The sequence below is a fragment of the Equus quagga genome, chromosome 14 (genome assembly GCF_021613505.1).
Source record: "Equus quagga isolate Etosha38 chromosome 14, UCLA_HA_Equagga_1.0, whole genome shotgun sequence".
Classification (NCBI taxonomy): domain Eukaryota; kingdom Metazoa; phylum Chordata; class Mammalia; order Perissodactyla; family Equidae; genus Equus; species Equus quagga.
Genome location: NC_060280.1, coordinates 79,104,698 through 79,126,259, shown reverse-complemented (window position 1 = coordinate 79,126,259; position 21,562 = coordinate 79,104,698). Strand labels below are relative to the sequence as shown.

The 21,562-nt window shown below is 45.1% G+C and overlaps 1 protein-coding gene across 1 annotated transcript in view; it reads left to right on the top strand.

Moving 5' to 3' along the window:
• The window catches only part of SNX19 (sorting nexin 19), a 48,095-nt gene extending 35,541 nt beyond the window's left edge, over positions 1–12,554 (top strand). The window contains exons 9-11 of the mRNA XM_046684991.1: positions 570–754; positions 1,627–1,714; positions 3,017–12,554. Coding sequence (XP_046540947.1) covers positions 570–754; positions 1,627–1,714; positions 3,017–3,149 — 406 coding nt within the window. The 3' untranslated portion in view covers positions 3,150–12,554. The remainder of the gene's footprint in view (positions 1–569; positions 755–1,626; positions 1,715–3,016) is intronic.
• Positions 12,555–21,562: the final 9,008 nt, after the last annotated feature.

Sequence of the window (21,562 nt, the reverse complement as noted above, 5' to 3'; positions counted from 1 at the left end):
CAAGGGAAGAGAGAGCACTTCTAGGTGGAATGGTCAAGAAGGCTTCGTGAGGAAAGGGGCTTTAAACAGGTCTTGCCAGAAGGGCAGATTTCTGCTGCTGGAGAGGAGAGGGCCTTGTCGCTGAGAGGACTGTTATGAGCAAAGGGCACATGTAGGAAATCCTCAAGACAGGTCATGGGGACTTGAAGACCAACTGGATTTGTGTAAAATCACCAAACCCTTAACCATAAAGGCTATGTGCACATGTTACTGGGAAGTTACAATGCTTCCCACTGGAAAAGAGTTGAAAGGTGCATCCTCGCCCAAGAGACAGAGGCCCTGTGGTGTTCTGTTCTATAAAACTCCTGCTGCAATATGTGGCTCAGAGTGGACACTCAGTAAGTAACATTATTATTGTTGTTATTACTCATCTTCAAATTCTTGACCCCAAGTTGTTGAACTGGCTTGGTTTCATCTGTGAGAGCTGGTGCTAACTTTGCTTTGCCCTGGTCTGACTGCTCACATGATTCACACCTTACTACGCACTTTCCTTTGGGTCTGTCTGACCTTTCTTCTCTCTCCCACCACAGGTGGCTAGAGGTGCAAGTAGCTAATCTCACATGTCCACAGCGCTGGGTGCAGTGCCTCCGGCTTCTTCAGGAAGCCATCTGGCCCGGTGGAGTTTTGCCTAAGTATCCACGGCCTGTAAGAACCCAGGAGCAGAAGGTGGCTACTGAGAAACAGGCTTTGCAGAGCCTGATGGGAATCCTGCCAGGTAATTGGACAATGAGATTGATTATACTGAGAACCATTCCCTCTCCGTCCTGTTTTGCCACCATTACCCCACACTCTTCCCCATTTGTAAAAGGACCTTGAATGTGGCTAGACTCAGAAACCTGTTGACCCACCATTTCTCAGGCTAATTCTTTTACGCCTCACCCAAGTGATGTTGAGAGAATGGAAGGGATTACTATGACCACGCTGTAAGTAGTGGGTGAGAATCCTGCAGATATTTGGGGTACTAACTTGGGGGCCAGCCCGGGGAAGCTCTTCGTACACCACAGGAGCAGGTCTCAGAGCCATTCCCACCAGGCGAGGACTTCAGGTTCTCTGAGAGCTCATGGCATTTTGGACCAGGGAAGAAAATAGATCCCACAGGAGCTCAGCCTTGATAAATTAGAGCTATTGAGTAAGGTACATGGTCTTTAGCAATAGCTAAAAATAGTCTGAAGAGGGTTTTTTCCCTTTGCTCCGTCTAGTTTTTAGAGGGCAGGAAAGGCAGTTTGTTTTCTGTGGCCGTGCTGTGGGAAGCAGGGAACAGCGGTGAAGTCTTAGCTCTGGACAATGTTATTTACTCTTACTAACCTCTGTTCGCCAACCTAAACTGTTACATCAGAAGTACCTAAACTTTAGTAGCACATTACAAAAATTATTTCTTGAGGCCCATTCTTATTTAGATACCTAACTTAAGAAACATTTCATAGCTTTTTCCTGTTTTCTGAGGAGTTTAGTTTGGCTACGTAGTTCAGAGGTACGCCTGAAATACCCAATTTGAAAAGAGGTAGCAGATACCATGAGGAGATCATCTGCTTAGAATCTAACGTTTCAGTGGTAACGCTAAAACGGCATCTGTTTTTCTCTCTTCAGATATTGTAGTAGAAATCCTTGGGGTGAACAAATGCCGGCTGAGCTGGAGTCTAGTCTTGGAGTCAGTACAGCAACCTGTCATCAACAGGTAGGCTGAAAATGTGTACCCAGCATCAGCACAGCTGAAGCTGTCTCTGATCTCAGGCGTCCGAGGTTTCTTTCTTTTTTTTTTGAGGAAGATTAGCCCTGAGCTAACTGCAACCAATCCTCCTCTTTTTGCTGAGGAAGACTGGCCCTGAGCTAACATCCATGCCCATCTTCCTCTACTTTATATGTGGGACGCCTACCGCAGCATGGCGTGCCAAGTAGTGCCATGTCTGCACCCTAGATCCGAACCGGCGAACCCTGGGCCGCCGAAGCGGAACGTGTGTACTTAACCGCTGCGCCACCGGGCCGGCCCCATGTCCAAGGTTTCTAAGTGAACCACCCACAGTGAGAAGAGTGGGACTGCAGTCTTTCCTTGCCCTGGGCTCTGACTGCAGACTGCGATGTCCAGGTCCGTGCACACTAAGTAAAACCCTCCCTGCCAGCTTCTGAGCAGGTTGTCATCTGGTTGTAAGCTAGTGTTGGGGCCCCCCACTGTTTGCGTTTAGAAAAACTCGATGCAGGCCCCGGCATGAACCACAGAAAATGCCCTGTCAGCCTCCAGGCTTCTCAGTGTGCTTAATGGTTCTTGCTAATATCTACCAGGCCCTGTAAACACTGTGAGAACATCCCCTGGCCTGTGCATTACAGGATGTCTAGTGATTTCCAGCCATAGGTTCATGACCTCATAGCAAAGCTATGATTAGTATTGGGATCAGGAATTGTTTTTGCTTAATGTAAGGTAGACAAGATAAACAAGATAATGAGGTTGGATTCCCTTAAAGGGACCAGAAATGAAATGCTGAGTGAACACTCCTAGAACAATCTGGAAGATGTAGGTATTTCCCTGGCTGGTACCTTGGGACCTTGGGATAGAATGCTTCTGAAAAGTATGGAGCACTTCTCCACCTCTCTCAGAGTCTGTCCCAAAGCAGACTGCATCTATTAACTCCCAGTCCTCAAGGAACCTGGCTTTTGCCTCATTACCTATAAGGTAAGCTGTAAATCTATAATGATTAATTATGAGAAACAACAGTAATCAGAAGCTCTGAAAATTCTTAATAAGTTGATATCACAGGGATTTTTCCTCTCTGATAGTTCTTCAGAATATTGGGATCACAGCCTTTATTAGTTCAATGGAATTTTATTTCATGGCAGAATCTTCATCAAGCTATTGAAGTTCAGAGTCCACTAAGGGTATCAGTAATGGATGAGGAGGGAAGGGAAAATAAATGTCATACAGAGGATCTGATGTGTTTTGACTGAGCCAGACCCTCCTCTAAGTTGTTTTGTTCATTTATTTCAGGCATTTGATTTACTGCCTTTGGGACATCATCCTGGAATTCTTGGATCTCAGTGCCTCCCTTGAGGAGTCTACTGTAACCGTCTCTGCCTCCAATACCCCAGGCAACCTCAAGAGAATGGGTGTCTCCCCTTAGCCATAGGTTATTCACCCAGTCTTCGAAGGTTGGGAAAGGGGCGTTACTCTGCCGCCGAGAGACCAGTCAGGAAGCCTGTGTCCTCTGGAACTGGCTGTTGCTCGGAAGGCGTGGGGGTCTCAGTGGCACAGTTCTTCCCCCAGTTCTTCTCCATTTGTAGCAGGTGGCAGGGGGATATCTGTACCAACTGCATGCATATCAATTTCCATACCTTTTTTGTGGTGTTTGGATTGTTGCTAGTGGGTAGATCCTGTTTCCTTTGGAAAAGGAATCTGTGAGGTAGAGAAATGAGCCCCTTTTGCCCCTGCTTTTCCCCTCCTCCTTAAGATTGTTTGCTGATAGCCTGGTCCTGTGCATCCGTGTGCCTAATCCACCAACACACAGGCTCTAGATAGACCAAGAAAAAACAACGGCCACTCTTCCTTGAAGGAGAAGACAATCTTCTGAGCTCTCTGTTCCCACCAGGAAACTCCACATTCCTTCAGGACCATTCTTGAAAGCCAGACCCCTGGGTCTTACCTAGTTTCCCAACAATTCCAAAAGAGGGAGGGAAAACGTTTCTCAAGGGACTCCTTGCTCGTTGGCTGTTTTCCTACACATCAGCCCTATGGAGGATGCCGTTGAAGGCTGCTGCCCTGGGTGGCTACACTTTTCCTGTCCAGAAGACTTCAAAGCAGACTGCCAGAGCTTTTGGTAGATCCACCCCATCCTCCACACCCTTTCCTGAAAGAGAGTTGCACTACAGATTTTATTTATTAGCTTTACTCCTAACACCCTCAAGAACAATTGAGTTTTTTCCTTTGTGACCTTCTCTCTGTCTTCCTTCAACAAAATTGCATGGTAAGTTGCATATTCAGCCTAGTGCTTCTGAAGGGAAGAGAGACACTTGCTACGTGGGTGAGAAAGCCCAAAGAGAAGGAAACCCCAGGGACTGAGGGGTTCTCTCTTCACAAGTCTGGCAGGGAACTTAATCTGCACCAATAAGATGAGCAAACTTACAGGGAGTTGATTACCCACAAAAAGCTCTTTGCTTCCTGTTCCTTAAGGATCTAGTTAGTCTTTAAGAACACCAGTGATGAAGGCAAAGGAGCTCTGTCAGGCTGCAGAGTCTGTTAGAAAAATGGAGCCATCAGCGGAAATTGTTGGTAGGAAAGGAGACAGGAAGTTGTGAGGAAAGTGCTACATGTTAAATACTTGTGACTAGCTGACAACAGAGGTTTAAGGACTATCACTGGGAGACCTTTGCTCACCCCTCATACCTTGAGCTCCACACTTGCCTGTGAGCGCCCTGCTTTCACTGAGTTATGGATCCTCCTGTTCGGAGGAGGCCCTTGGAGTTAGATTGACAAGAACAGAGTGGGTCTGGAACAAGCGTCAAAGTTCTCTTCAACCCTGAAGTAGGTGGTGTGGATACAATTAAAGTGGTTGATGGAAGAAAGTTGTGAAATCTTTTTACTTCTTTTTTCCCCCTCTACAGGCTTTTAACCCTAAAATGTGCTCTGCTGTAATTGGGAGGCTTTAGGTATGCTATTAGTGCCTAAAGGCAAGGAGGTGAAATGAGATAATGTCTCATGTCACCCTCTAGCCTTAAATGTTGATTGTTTCAGTGACTTCATGGCTCCAAGGTTCTCAAAGCATCTCCCACCCTAGACGCTCACAGGCAGAAGCAGCTCAGCGTGTCTGCCTTTGGTGAGTGTTTGCAGGGGTGTGGAATCGCGGGCAATCAGTCCAGCCTGACTTACTGGAGCTGATCTTTCACCTCCTTCAGCTGGGGCCAAGATACTCTTCAGGATAGGTGGAGGTGGCCAGCTTGTTTGCTGTGCCCTTCTCCCCCCGTACTTTACTCTCATATGTACTTAGCCACCTATATCACTGTGCATCTCTGCTGCTAGTTCTGGCTCAGATGTGACATAAAACCAGTACGTAAGCTGACACACCATAAAATCCCTGTGCTTATAAATTCTAAAGAATCTTTTGATGCTTCCAACCCAAAGAAAACTTCTTTGTATGCTTTGTAAGACACCCCACCTCTACTCCCTCTGCCCCCAAAGATAAGCTGTCCTCAGACTTTCCTTCTGCCCAGAAGGGAAATAATGGATATCGCTAAAGAAATAATCAAAACCCATTTGGCTTTGAAATGACCTGGCAAGTTTGGGTAGCAGGTTCGGGCAACAAGGAAGATAAGCATTTGGGAGAAAGCCACAGGTATCAGGAAGAGATACTCCCAGCTGAGAGAGTGATTACAGACGGTGAAGAATTAGACTCGCACTAACCCAGAACATTCTTGATTCTTTTGCTCTACCCAGCCCATTCATTTCCAACTACCACTCTTTCTTTGCTCATAACACCTAACAGCAGTCGTTAGGTCCTGGGTGAAGTAAAGGTATGTGTAAACATGGTCCCTGACTATATGAGTAGGATGCTTTTGACTGAAGTTAAACACTAGGAAAATTGATTTTCTTCCATTAAATCAGTACCTGAGTAGGTAAGCCCCAGGCATTGATGGATTCAGCACTTCTGACCTCATAAAGGGCCCAGATTCTTCCCATCTTTCTGCTCTGCCATTCTAAACATGTTAGCTCTGTTCTCAGACTACCTCCCTTCATGGTTGCTGCAGTTTGGGGCATCATATTCATACATAACAATATCTGGGAAAGAACAGGCATCTCTTCCATGTTTTCTTTTAAAGAAACTGTTTCCCAGAAGCCCTTCAAGAATCCTCTTCTTGTGACTCATTGGTCAGAACTGTCTCCCCCAAGCCAATCCACTGACCTTGAGAACAGCGTTAGTAGGATTGGCCTGCAGTGGTATTTACCCCCCCAGCGAGGAGTCACCCTTCAGGAAGGTTAAGTACCTAAGAAAAAATCATTAGATGTTAGCAAGGAAGAAGCAGAGAATGGGTGTTGATAGGCAATGTCTGTTATATGGGTTGTGGTACTAGCTAAGAGGCAACATTTGCTGAAGGCGCCACTTAAAGCACTTCACATGCATTCTTCTTTAACCCGCACATCAACCCTGTAAGGTAGGTTCTATTATATATCCCCATTTTATAGATAAGGAACATGAGGCACAGAGAGGTCATGACTTGCCACAGTCACTTGTGAGGAAATGGCACAGCCTAGATACAAATCTTCTCAGTCTGCTCTCAAGCCTACATGCATATTATCTCTGCCTTCCTTCTTACAAAACCAAATGAGACCAAGTTCTCACTTTTAAGGAGCCTATAGTCCAGTAGAAGAGTCAGCAGACTTTTTTGGTAAAGGGTCATAGAATAAATGTTTTAGGCCTTGTGGCCATATGGTGGTCTCTGTTGCACCTACTCAGCTCTTCCATTGTAGCATGAAAGCAGCCATAGACAATACATATACAAATGACTGTGGCTGCGTTCCAATCAACTTTATTTACAAAACAAGGCAGCTGGCCAGATTTGGCCCAAGAGTACTTTGCAGACCCCTTTTCTACCTAGTGAGTTAGAACAGTGCTTATCAAACTTTAGTGTGATTGTGATTAACCTGGGCTTTTGTTAAAGGCCTAGTATGCTGCATTTTAACAAGCTGCCAGATGTGTATGCCAATGAGAATGCACATCTTCAAGCACACTTTGAGTATCAAGGGGTTAGAACACGGACAACTCCAATTGGGTGTGATCAATACACTACTAAATATATAGGAAGGCCACTTAATTGAGAATGAGGGACCATGGAAAGCCTGGGGTGTATCTGAACTGACTCTGGAAGGATTAATAAGAATTAGCCAGTGAAAGCATGGGGAGGGTGCCCAGATGGAGGGAACAATGAACAATGTGTGTAAAGACAGAGTAGTCACAAAAAGATAACTGTGTGGTTCCACTTCTCTGAGGTACCTACAGGAGTCAAGCTCAGAGTAGTTTGGTGGTCATAGGCGCTTGAGGGGATGAGGAGTTGTGTAATGGGTACAGAGTTTCAATTTTGCAAAATGAAAAAGTTTTGAAGATCTGAACTATACATTTAAAAGTGGTTAAGATGGTAAATTTTAAGTGTACTTTACTACAATCAAACAAAAAATTAAACGAAAACATAAAACATGGAGAGCTGCAAGTGGCGCAGCTTAGTAGGAGCACAGCATGCAGGAAGGGAGTGGTGAGATGAGGCTTGAAAGCTGCGCGGAGTCGGAAGGGCGAGGGCCTGCCTGGCTCGGTGTGCTAAGGAGATTGTTTGCCTTCTCCACCATGGGGACTCACTGAAGAATCTTTCTGAGGAGTATTTTTCATCAAGGTTGACAGTTCCTGCTCATGGCATACAAAGGGGTTTGATAAGGCAGGTAAACAGCGCTTCTTAGTCCTACTCCTGTGGATTGGACTCCTGTCTCAGTCACTTTCTGACCTCTTTAATTTCTTCAAATCTGTACCCGCCATTTTGTGTATACGAGATAGCTTCAGGGGTCTATAGAGTATAATGACCTAAAGGCGATAAAGAAATCCTAGCTCTGCCACTTAATCAGCTGTGAGGATGTGGTCAGGTGACTTAGCTTCCTTGAGACTTAAATTTCTCTTAGAAAAAGGGACAAATACATTACAACCATTTTGAGAACTGAACAAGATCATAAAGAAGAAGCTTTATGAAGTACGAGTGCTGTGCTATGAGAATGTTGGTGACATTATTCCCCCATTCCTCTGCTGTGTGAGGGACCATTGGAGATGCATTACTTCAGGAACCCATCCAGCCAAGCTGTCCTCTGGCAAGCCTCAGGTTCCACAGCCCCTTCCGAACCTGCTGTTTATCCTAGTCTTCCTTTGTGCTGGAGAAAGATGTGTTTTTCTGGGTTGAGGACATGAAGGTTAGCTAACCCTGCTGGATACAAATGGGAATGGGAACCAGGGAGGGAGTGGTAACTGGGGAGGAAGGGAAACCATGATGCTCTTGTAGTTGAAGGCCCAACTGGGCAAGGTCTGCCATAACTTGGCTCTTCTGTTTCCTTTCCACTGGGAGTGCCAGAAATCCTAGGGCAGTAGTTGCTCGCACTGCCTTTATGGACAAGAGAATGAAAGCATAGAAGGGTGAATTCCAGCTAGCAAACCTCCACCATTCTTTTGTGGTATAAAGGATGGGAGATGCTGCTACACAAAAGAGTATTTCTCAGGAGAGAGCCAGTGACGGGAGACTAACCCAGTCATTGCTTCCACATCCTAAGACTTGTCTGATATTTCTTATTACATGAAAACAGCACTGGCTGGCTTTTTTTTTTTTAAAAAAAAAAGGCAAACCCAGAAGAATGTGTCAAGCAAGAAACAAGTGAACTCATCAGAACCTTTTTCCTGCTGTGACCTGATAACAACAGAGTTTGAAACTGAGGCAGCTCTGAAGTGGTGGAGGAAATTTGGGCACCAGGTCACCTTGGCAGATACACTGTGCTATTCTCAGACTTGCTGAGCCTCCTTGCCATCCTCCCTGTCCCTTCTCACTTGTCTCTGGTCTGAAAGGACATTTGAACTCTGCTTTCTTGGAACTGAAAATAAGCATGTGAGGGAATGCAGAGAACTACTCCTGGCTTTGATGTCTCTTTACCAACATGACAGAATCTGGTTTCTCCACATATCTTGATTCTTCAAACCTTACCTACAGTGCATCTGTCTAAGTCCCTAGTGCACTGTTTCTGGGATCTGGAAAGTTGGGAGGGAAAGATGAAAGAAAAAAGTAAACAGTATCAAGAACCAAACTTAAAAAAACATATCTTGAAGTGACATTATCTATTTGTTTTAACCCAAAATAGACTTTTTTGTCACCAGTGTGTTTAGGAAATGCAAGCTAATTTTAATATTACAGTATTATAATGATTAAGCAGGTAAGTCTGTGGCTTATGTGTAAATAATCCACGCTGGCGTTTTTTCCTTCCCTTTATGTTCCATGCAGTTGTTGCACGCTGTTATTACAAGCAACGGAGAGTTGGCTGTAATTACTTCCAGACGCTTGGATTAATCAATGAGGGTAAAGGCCAGGCTAGATAAACATGAAAGTCTGCAGTTGCAGATAAAGGCGCTAACGTGTCTTCAGAAGCTTTGACTTATCTGTGCTGGTTGAATTGGATTCAGTGATCTGTAAGCCCCGGTAAGCAGCACTTTTGCTCGTGCCCCTTGAAGAATCGTCCTGTCCCCGTAGTTAGCTAAAAGGTTAACCATGATTTAGCAAGATGTCTGCCTTTCATATCTTGCCATTAGGGAGGATGGGCCTTATTAAGAAAAAAAACAAAAACCCTTTTGGAGTTTACAAATACTCAGATGGAGTCCAAATTCAACAGTGATGGCAGGCCAGTTCCTTTCCAGCTTCATGTGGTTGTATCAGAAGTTTACCTTCTATTATCTATGACTACAAATAACTCTTTCAAGAATAGTGAGGGCACCCTTCATTAAGGCTTCGTATGTCTGTAGGAGAATCACGTGGGCTTGGTTGGCAGTAGGACTCTTACATAGGGAAGAATGTATTATGGAGATGGTTTAGGCAGGAGGTTGGATGAGAAGTTTTCACAGAAATCTTGGGGCTTGCATCCTGCTCTCCTGCTTCTGTCCTTTGGCCCATGCTCTTCTTCCACCACGTAGATTGCCTTCTTTTCTCCAGCTGGACACAGGTGGGCACCCTCTATCTGTCAGGGCCAATTCAAGTTCCACTTTCCCCATGAAGCTTTATCTGATTGTGCCAGCCAAAACTCTCTCTCCTTCCTCTGAATTATTTACACTGCCTGTCAGATCAATGTGCATATATACGGGGACTTCACTAATAGAATTCTTCAAGGGCAAGGAGCATATCTTCTATCTGTTTTAGTCTCCTTCTATACCTACGCCTCCTCAACCTTCCCATGTATATACCTAGTGCATAGTAGGTACAAAATAAATACTGAAGCTCATTTAATTAAAGAAGATTATTCTTATTGACTTTTAGGAGGTAAAATATGTGAATAAATTCAATGAAAGAAGAATTTGCTGGAGACAAAAGATGGCGAGAGGGATGAGGGGGAGGCAAATTTTCATTTTTAGGACTCTATATCTTTATTCAGCAGCAAATAACGAGTGAAGAAGTTTGTTTTTGTATTTCCTATGCCAAAATCCACATGGTTTTATAACAGTACTGTTTGCAGTCTAAGTATGTGGGCCTAAGGTTTTAAAACTGTATGCTTTTTAAAGAAAATTGGTCCTGATTTGAAAATGGTTTTTAAAATCATCCAGGCACAAAATTACCCAGCATACCCTGTCTGCTCCCTGGTCCCCACCTTCACCTACTCTTTCTCTCACTGCAGTCAGAAAACAAAAATAATCTGCCTGCAGGAAATATTCTCAACTACTTCCTGCCCCAGACAGAAATTTGTAAGGAATGCAATTACCGTGAAGGGAAAGACAACTTTCTCTTCCGTTTTGCTGCCTGACTCCTTTAAAGTTATCTTGGAAATCCTTTGGTGTCAGATTTAAAATTCTTCATTTCACACTTTCTCTAACAGCTTATCTAAGCAATGTCTAAGATACTACAAGGAAAACACTTCAAAGACAAAGTAATAACCTTGAAGGAGAGAAAGGATAGCATAAATGTCTCCTCGCTCTTACAGGTGTTTGCAATCTTCTCCACCACATTTGCTGCTGCAACTATTTGCCCAAACAACAGATCAAAACTAGGCAGCTGCTATAAGAATGAAAACTAATGAATCTAAGATATCTGGGTTAGCTGCAGGTCAGCGTGTTGGCCCTGTGGGGATAAAATCACCTGCTGTTTCTGGGTCCCAGAACGAGCCTTCAGGCCGTGATTTGAAAGAGGGCAAGAGCAGATAAAGGAGCAAAGGAGGAAGAAGTTTAGTCTGAGAATTGAAACAATTGCTGCATTTCATGAAAAGAAGGAAACTCTAGACAGTTTAGTGCTTGAGTCATATATTGTCTTAGAGCAGGCCTGCATAAGAAGGACCCCGGCTGCTGTGGGCTGGAGCCCATTTCTTGTGCCAGTGCACATTTGCACAACACGTGATGGGGAATAGTCTCCAGAGCCAAGAGTGGCTGTGTATCCACCCTAGGGCAGGTTGGTCAGTCTCCAGTGTAAACCTCCTTGGGATTAACCACTTATTCCAGTGTAGAGCACTGAATAATTAAGACCAGATCTGTTCCAGACAGCTTTGTACATCCTGCCTATGGTGAGGACCCAAAAAGTTTCCTTTTCGGTGATCCGTTTCGAGGAGATAGAGAAAGCTGTTGCTCTAATGTTTGAAACAGAAGTCCTCCCCATGTACAGGTGTGTACCGTGTACAGATGTGGGTTTGTGAGTGGCATATGGCCTTTACAAGACAAGAGCTTGTCTGCACAGATAAGAGGGGAGAGATGTGTGCATGTGTGGACAGCGGTAATATCTGTGACCTTAATGCTCAAAGAGCAGGGCTGTGCACCTCCTTTTAGCCATCTGGAGAAGACTGAGGCAAAAATGTATGTTTCAGCAAGCTCTGCACACTGAGGTTTGGGTGTGGAAGAATGCCCACTCTTCGGGTGGAGTGACCTGAGTTCTTTATAAGATTAGAGTTTCTGTGGATTTTTCCCAAGTGATAGAAATTTTCCTCATCTAGCCTCTTTCTCATCTAGTCTCTTTCATAGCAGGCAGCCTTGGACCAATAGTTTGCCTCACCCAATTCCCTCTCTGTGTTTATTTCTGAAACCCTTTTCTTAAAAACAAAACTAAATAAACAAGAACAGAAAAAACAATTTTTTTTAAACTTCATGTCTGTCATTTCTCCTTTTTCTTTTTCAGCTCCAAAATTGCTTTCTCTTTATCCCTAAATTTTTCTCCTATATCAGCTTACCAATATTTGAGGGTTGACCTGACTGCTGCAATCGTCTGTCTTTTTGATAAATTAATATGGACATCAACTTAAGATTACATGGAAAGGTTAAATATTTCTTGTGCTTGACTCCACATTCAGTATTCTATGAGGAAGATTGCTCTAGTATTGCTTTGTGTGAAATCGGAATAAGCACCAACCCTAAGATTAAACATTTTGATAAATTCTTTACATGTCCCAAACTATTCACACAATGTTATGGACTAAATGTTTGTAGCCACCGCCCCCCCCCCCCCCCCCCCCCCCCGCCACGAAAATTCGTATGTTGAAGCCCTAGCCGCAAATGTGATGGCATGAGGAGGTGAGCCTTTGGGAGGTAATTCGGTTTAGAGGAGGTCCCAGGGGTGGAGCCTCCTGAGGGGATTAGTGCCCTTGTGTGCAAAGGGAGGCGCACCAGAGCAGCTGCTTTCCTCGCGTGCATGAAGAAGAGCTCACGTGAGCACATGGTGAGAAGGCGGCCTCCTACAAACCCAGATAAGAGGCCTTAGGATGAAGCCTGCCTTGCCAGCACCTTGATATTGGACTTCTCAGCCTCCAGAACTGTGAGAAATAAATTTCTGTCATCTAAGCCTCCTGATCTATGGTATTTTGTTATGGCGGCCCAAGCTGACTAAAGCATCCAACTAGAGAGTTTACCCATGTAAATCTCTTCCCCTGATTTTAAGTCCAGGTTCTGAGACTCAGAGAGTTTAGTAACTTGGTAAGCTTTCCATGGAAAAACTGTTGTAAAAGCAGTTCAGACTAAAAAATGTAAGATAGCTTCTGGAGATATTGCTAAAGCTTTCCTCTCCCTCAAATCACCTCTCCAAGTTCCGCCTCCTAGAGAAACTTACTGAAAACTGGCTAGAAAATGCTGAATAATGAATGCTCAAATGAGAAAGATGATGTGTAAAAGCAAAAAACTGTTGCTAACTGCATCCATTCACAGATCTATGCCTTTTGCCTGTTTGCACTGGTAAACAATATGTAATAAGTTCCTTTTTAAAAAATAATTAAACAAGTTTATCTTAAATTGGCTGGACTTAGCACAAGTTGCTTGAAACATACCCAGCTGTCTTCCCTGAGAAGCGCCTCCAGTGGTCAAGAGTCTGTCCTAACTTGCCCCTCACAGAATGCCTGTCTGTCTGCCCTGCTGGGCTGTAAGCCTCTTGAAGGCAGATTGTCTTGTTTATGATAGTTTCTCCAGCATTAAGTACCACACCGTGGCACCTCACTATTTTCGCCTTATATATTCTATCATCTCACAAATTCTTGGAAGCCTTGGCTGGTTCCTCTGTCCTCTCCACATAGGCTCATGACGGACTTTGCCTGTACACAGTTGCTTGATCCATAAATGAAGTTGGCAGCTGCCTTGTGTCAGTGAGTAACGTTTTTCTTTCCTCCTGGTGAGCTTGGAATCCTCATTGCCATCTGACAATTTTCTTTCCATCTTCACACACGCACAACAGAGCCCACACCCCTCATAATCCCCTAGCCTAAACCAGATGACAGCAACACCACCAAGTTCCATGTGAGCAAAGGTGAATCTTTAGGCTTTTTTCTTCCCCAGACCATACCTGTGCTGTGAAAATAGACCAACTTCTCAATTTGTATCTTGAGCGAGTTTCCTCGCTACAGCAGCCTTCATCTGAAATGGTGAAGCTCTGATGGACCTGTTGCCACAGTAACCAGCCAGCTCCTGACTCTAATGCCTTTTGAGACTGACTGTCTAATCTGAGGTGGAAATGTCCCCAGAAGCACACCCCAGGCTGGCAGCTCTTAACTATGACCCATGTCATAAGCACATATCCAGCTGGAACCTCTTGGTTGCTGGGGTGAAAGGGCCTCTTTAACACCACAGGGGAAATCTGATGAATTCTGGGTTCAAAAAATGGTGCTGATTTTTCTCCTCAGCCGACATACTCTCCAATCCCCAACCCAAACCCTGGTGAGAGGTGTTTTTTCCCCTTTTTATTACATTTTGTGTTGTTTATAATGATAAGCTAAAGTGAAAGGGAGCAAGGACACTGAAGAATTTGGATTATCTTCCTGTCAGGAGGGGAGGATCTCTGCCACCAGTATGTGAACCGGGAAGGCAGGGAGGGAGGGGAGCAGGAAGTCAGCTTCGTGGGGGCTTGTTAGGAGTTGGTGGCTGTAATTGATTGTTTCAGCTCACAGGGACACACAGCACCATACATGGGTGCTAATTTCAGTCTTAAAGGAAGGTAGGCCTTGCCACAGGAAAGCAGATGATTAATAGTATCCATGAGACCCATATAGAGTGTACCTATTTAACTCTTTAGGCACATAAAGGCAGAGAAAGACCATTTCAAAGATGAGCTTTAAAAAAATCACCTGACATTCTTTGTAATTGTCACAGGGGCGTGATATGGATCTTTAACAACTTTCCACTCACCCCGAACTCAGCCAGAAGGGGAGCACTGAAATGGGGAGGAGCACACATTCGCCTGGGCATCAGAAGAGCCAGTTTCCAGTCATGGGTCACAGTGATCTTGGACAAATCTCCTCACCTCCCTGAACTTGGTTTCTTTCCTTCCGTACAGAGAGGCTGCACTGGATAACAGATGAGACCTGGTCAGCTCCATAACATCAGAGAGCAAAAGCTGTGCCTTCCAGTTCTTGGCCAGTTTCCAGACCTGTGATGATGCTCTCTGAATGTTTGCCATGAAAATGATTATATTTCATCTTGACTTTTATCTCAGTAGAAATTTTCTTCTACCTCATTTGGATCTGAATTTGAGGAAGGAAGGAAGCCTATGAAAATGAGGAAGGAAATAAGCTTTGAGATACTCTTGCTGAGAGAGTGTCTTGACTTTCTCTGAGTGCCTAGGACAAAAAGTTCCTATCCTACATTTTCCTTCTTTAAGCCTGCCAAAATCAAATTGATTAAGCGTGCCATACAGATTTGAAGAATAAGCCACATCTCCAAATTTTCATGGAGTTCAAAGACCTTTTCACCTCCAATTAGCCTTTCTCAGGATGATAGTAGTATTGATAATCAAAGTATATACTTTTATTTTTTATTTTCCAGAGTATTTTCCATCAACCATCTCATTTTATCTTTCCATCATTCCCTTGAGGAATGTAATACTTTACAAAAGCATAGGACTTTCTAAGTTACAAAGTATTTCATATCCAATATCTTATTTAGATCTTGACAATCACTTTTTAAGGTAATTTGGGACGTTATTAGTATCCTCATTTTACTGAAGAGGAAACTGAAATGCAGAGAGTGTGCGTCTTGCCCAAGATCACTTGCCCACTTTTTCAAGGGGCAACAGCACAGGATTAAGAAATTGGCTCTGGGGGCTGGCCCAGTGGTGCAGCGGTCAAGTTCACACGTTCTGCGTTGGTGGCCCTGGGTTTGCTGGTTAGGATCCCGGGTGCAGACATGGCACCACTTGTCAAGTCATGCTGTGGTAGGCGTCCCACATATAAAGTAGAGGAACATGGGCATGGATGTTAGCTCAGGGCCAGTCTTCCTCAGCAAAAAGAGCAGAATTGGCAGCAGATGTTAGCTCAGGGCTAATCTTCCTCAAAAAAAAGAAAAAAGAAATTGGCTCTGCGCCAACCAGGTTAGAATCCCAGCTCTGCCATTGGTCAGTTCCTTGTCCTTGGGTAAGTGATTTCAAATCTCTGTGCCTTAGTTTCCTCATCCATTAAATGGGAATGATAATGGTACTCTCCTCATAGAGATTGTGTGGGAGAAGGGGCTAAATGAGTTAATATCTTTAGGATCCTTAGAACAAGCTGTAGCACCAAATGCACAATAAATGTTGGTCATTATCATTCACAAAGTCAAGACTAGAACCTGAGTCTTCAGTGTTAACCTTCAACGTTTAAGTGAAAAACTCATCCAAAGTCTTTCTGTTCATTAGGCCTAGAACTAAGGTGTCCCGGAACTCTGCGCAGTCCTTTCACCATTAAACCATGCTGCCATTGCTCTGAGCAGGGTATCAACCTTAAGTTGATCCATCTTAAGTTTTAAAATTTATAAACCAAGCACCCTCATCCAATATGACAGACAGCCTAAAGGCAGATTCTCCCACTCTTCTGGGGAAAGGGTCTTCTACCTTCAGTTTTCAGAGGGAAAAATGCTGAGGATGATGCATGCTTCTTACTACTTTGAGGCCTTTTCTCATGCTATTTGTCTGCTGGAATAGTCTCTCTTCTTTTCCTTCCTATTGCAATTATCATCAGTGCCAAACCACTCAATATCTGGCCATTTGTTTATGGGTCCCTGAGTATAAGCCTTGTTTTTTGCACCTTCATTACGCACTCCTTCAGAGGACAGACTTTGTTGTGTGTAGGTTTGTATTCTCCATTGCACATAGCAAAATGCTCAGTAAATGGTAGGTTCATAAATGGTTCTTGATTCATGAATTGATTGATTGTTTAATGGGCTGATATAGTGGGCTCTCCAAGTGGTTGACATTGTCCCTACTTCTTAGGTGCAAGTTCAGGATGATCAAAGAACTTGCCTGGATGGCGTTCAACACCATAGTGCCTGAAGAAGGGTAGAAGTTTCAGGAGCTATCTGTGCGGGGAGGAACAGGGACTGGGGAGGGAGAAAGTTCATCCTGCACCCCCACCAGGCCGTCTGCCACAAAGCCTCCGAACCTGGTCTGTGCCACTGTCTGACCTCACATCGTGTGCATGGAAAACACAGTCCTGAGCTGGGGCTTGCCCGCTTGCCCACCGTCTGTACCCTTTGTAGTGCCCTCAAACCAGACATGACCTTGTTCTACAGTAAAAAACAAGTGAAAGGCATCTGCCAGGGTCACTTGGCACCAAAGTCCTGCAACAGAAGGGGCTCCACTTAAAGGGCAGCTCAAATCCAGGACATTAAAATAACCCAAATGGTGTCGTTTTCTGATCAAATGCCTTTCCCTGTCGGGTTTGTGATTTTTGAGCCTGAGAATGTCCCCTCCGAGCTCAGGTTTCTCTGCTGTCACACTGGTCTCAGGCCTGGAATGTGAGCACTGGCCGTTGAGGTCTGTTGTAACTATGTCACAATCCCAAAATGGAGAGACATTATCTCATAGACAGTGGCAGCAGGCGGGCACCAGTGTGTTGCTGGCAGGCACAGCTCAAAATCCAGCCCTGAGAGTATTCCACATCCACACTTCTCAGTGGACAGACGGTCTGAGGCCCCAGACTCCAATCACTGCCCTAGTAAATTAAGGTCTTGCAAATCTTCCTGCCCAGGAGTAGACACAGGAAAACACAGGCTGAGATGGAGACAGGCTCATTTTTGGACAAGTCATGTTGGTTTGCAGACAGGTGATCCCTGGTGGACAGGCCTTTGAGCATCTAGAGGGCTTGGTCAGAATGCAGAGCAGCCATTCACACCACAAAAGACATGCTCAATGTAGTGCTAGGCTGCCATCCTTCCTTTGCTGGGCCCCTGTGGGCAGGATGGCTTTACCAACAGCACAGGTGAGGGCCTGGTGGCCTGTGAGGTAACCATCCCTTTCGGCACTTGGAGAGGATGAGGTCCCAAGGAGAAACCATTAGCCATTTCATAGAGAAATAGAGAGCATCAGAGTCCTAAACATTCTGCTCACGCAATATCTTGGGGACGAAGAGAAGCACTTTCTCATCCGGCCTTAGAAAGAGAGGTCATGCCTCATCCTTGCCTCCTTGGTTAGCCTGTTTCTACCACGTGTTTCCTAGGGCTCTGCTATGAGACACTTGTTACAACCAAGCCATTTTCCAAATAGGTCCTGACCACTGCTATCTTCCCCTCTGCTCACTCCTTCCTTGACTGCGGAGCCTTCCTCTGCTCAGTTTGCCCTTTCTTCAAGGTCCAGATTTGAATCCTCCTGCTGGGCGAGGTGTCTGAGGCCCCAGCCTCCAGTCTCTGGAGCTCCTCCAGGACAAGTCTGCACCGGGCGCTTGATCCTTGGCACACGACTCCTTCCACCATCACCATCACACATGTGGATTAGCACACGTTCGGTTAAAGGGTCCTTCAGTGCAGAGGCTGTACTTTATCTCTGGGTACGCCCAGTGCCTAGCAGCGTGCTCACAACACTGACTGTTAACAACATACTGACTCTGCAATGGCTTCCCATCACACTTAGCATCAAAACTTAGGATGGAATCCAGTGGTACAGCCTCATTCCCTAAGTCCCCGGTCTCCTAGTCTCCTTCCAACACACTGAGCATGGTGCATCAGGCCTTTGCTCTTGCTCTTTCCTCTGCCTGGCATGGTCCTTTCCTGAATATCCAGTGGCTCACTCTCTCACTCCATTGTCTCTGCCCAAATGCCACCTTCTCAGGTGACTGTCCTATCTAAAAAATAGCATTCCTTATCCTATAATCCATATCCTGCTTTATTTTTCATCCTAGCAGTTATTACTAACTGATATTATACTAGATCACATTACACTATGTATTTATACTTTTTATTCTGTGTGAACCCTATAAGAATGCAAGCTCCATGAGGACAAAGACCTTGCTTTATTCCCAGCTTGTCCTGGTGTCTCCAGCAGTGTCAGGAGTATTGGGGGTGCTCACCACTGGTTGAATGAAGGCATGGGAAAATGAATGAGCAAATGAACATTCCTCTGTAAAGTAAGGACCATGATGGGCGGTAATGTGACATGCAGTCAACTATGGGATGATACTAGGCTTCCTTCCAAAGAACTGAAGAGCAGTAGAACCATGAAGGTCCTCGAAAGTAGGTTGACCCCCAATTGTACAGAGAAGGAAACGGAGTCCCAGAGAGAGAAAATGAATGGAATGAACACTTGGAAAATCAGTATCTCCGACTTCTAATAGTTTCTTCCTAGAAGATCTAATCTTCCTAGAAGGTCTGATGTGACAATTAATCTGAACAGACTCTGAGCTATCAACTTTCTACTGGTTTTGCATTAGAATAATTTTTATTAAAATCAAAAGCAAAACAAACAAGAGAAAAGGCCAGTAGCATAAAATTTCAATTCTTTGTGCCTCATGTGTTTTGAGCATCATTACTGAAGAGGAAGCCTTTTCTGCTTTTGTCCAGTATCCCTTCAGTAGCCTAGACGTGTACAAATATTGGGACATTGTTTCTTCATTCTTCCCAACCTTTGTGTGTTAGGCAGGACCCAGCAGGACTGTCTGCATTTGGAATAAAGAGGAAATCCAAACATATGCCCAAAACTAAGCTGTAGCCAGGGCTCCAGGTCTTCATTTGGCCTTCTCCCTGGGTACCTGTGAAATACTGACTGTGGGTCATTGAAAATGGGGTGGACCCCACTCCGTGCTGCTGCGAATGGGTCAGCTGCACTGTGGATGTCAGTGTTCATCAAACAGCCATTCTAGATGATCCTCTTTTTAAAAAAATTCTCCAGAGAGTTCTAAGAAAGTCCCACCCCACCCAGTCACAGTCTTCTCTATGAGTTGGCCCTTGAGAGTGACTGCCCCTTTGCTCTCTTTGTAAGATTGTGTTTGACAGCCATGAAAACCAATAGTTCAACAGCAATAATTTCTTGGCAGGACAGATTGGCATGAGACTTTTCCCAAACAAAATAAGCCTTTCAGGGAAGTGTATTTCAAGTTGGGCTCTCGCATTCCCAAGACACTGAGATTCTTGTACGACTGACACAGGAGCCGAGGGCGAGCGCCCTGGAGGGCTGTCAATGACTGTCGATAACACGACAGAGCCGAGGGAAGAGTCAGGAGCCTGGTATGTCGCTGAACAGTTCAAACAGGGGTAACTGGAAATGCCATAGGACTCCTTTGGGGGAAGGGCTTTTTACACTCCTGCCTGCTGTTCCTAAATGGCCTTGTTGTTGACTTCAGTTCTGGAGGAGGGGCGTGTGGGTCAGAAGAGCATCCCCCTCCTTTCCTTCCACTTCTTTTCGCTACCCAATTCCTTTCCATCGTTCTCCACAATTCTTTCTTCACCACCTACCACCGTTTTCACTGCTGTATGTGCCACTTAGAGGGGCTCTCTGGACATTTTTGTCACCAGGGAGCATGCCATGTCACCTATGCCTGGCAACTTATTACATCATATGCCTCTGATCATCTGCATCCTAAGTTGTTATAAAGCCTAGATTTGGTTCCAGTGCACAGGTCCACAATATGACTCAAACATCAAAGGTGGAAATGTCCCTGGGGGCATCATTGTTGGCTGTGACATTGCTATAACCAAGTCGCTTTTGCGCTGGGTCTTTTGAAAGTCCACAAGAGGGCGCCGAAGACCTCCCAAGTCAAGCTACAACAGGTGGCATCGAGGCCAGGAGGTGGCGCTGTTGCCTTAACCATCAAGAAGGGAGTGGCTCCGGCTTAGGGTGGGCTGTGACCATCCCGCGGGGCGGCAGATAGCGCCGCTGCGTGCAGAGGGTGATCGCTGGAGAGGATGCTTCGCTGTCCCAGCCAAACATCGCTTCCCCACCCCGAGAAGCAAAATCAAGCTCCAGCTAGCCTTCTTCTATGGAAAAACTCTAGGCGAGGAACCAGAATTCCTGAGTTCTCTTTCTGGGACTGCTACTTTGCAAGGAAATCACCTATTCTTTCTACCCCACAGCTCCTTTGACCTTCCATGTGCTCAACCGACATAAATTAAGAACATATTTTGTAGTGCTAGGTGGGCTTAGGACTTAAGAATAAAAAAGACAAAACTTCAGTCCTGGACAAACTCATTGTCTGCAGGATAGGGAGGGACAGACGCATGATCAGAAAGTCACAGTGAAGAGGGATATGTAGAGACAGGCACATTCAGATGCACAGGCGAGGAGATTTCCCCCAGTCTGATGGGGGTTTTTGGTGAGTCTAGGCAGAGTCTCAGAACTGAGGAGGAGTCACGTTGGTAAAGAAGGTTGGGAAAGGGCAGTCTAGGCAGAAGCGCAGCGAGGTAAGACACAGCGTGGTGGGTGAGTGAGGCTCTCCTGTGCGGGTGCAGTGGTAAGAACAGACCTTGATGAAGACACAGGGGCCCAGTGGGTGGGGTTTGCAGACCTTGTCCAGATGTCCCTCTCCAGGCTTTGTAGTCAACATGCTCTAAAAAAGGGAGCATTACAAAAACACTGGTGTCCTTAACGTGTGTATTTATTTATAGGTACATAAATCTGCACTCACTTGGAGCTAAATAAAGTAGTCCGCGAGGGCGAAGAAGAACTGGGGAGATGCTGGAACGATATCCACCCTAGGCTGGGCTTCGCCTTGACAAGGAGCGGTCCCCAGGCACTGTTGTTCTCTCTTTTCCTCCCTGAGCAAGAAATACAATAAACTCATTAGGATATGGACTTGTTAAGATCTAAAATTGAAGAACAACCATATATTTAGCGAGATATTTATGCACATTATTTATGTAAAATAACTAATAATGGATTTATAAAAGTATGTATTGTCATTTATTCATCAAAACATCACATTTTATAGGTGAGAAACATGAGACAGGTCACACGGTTCATAAGCAGTGACACTGGCACTCCCGTCTGGGCTTTCTGATCTCTCCTCCTCACCAGGTGGCTTCACTCTGGGTCCTTACGGGCCTGGCCGCCGGGCTTGGAAGGCAAGTCCAGCATCGTTGGTACTCAGTGCGTTCACCCACTCGGTGACCCAGAAGGCCTAAAGATAGGG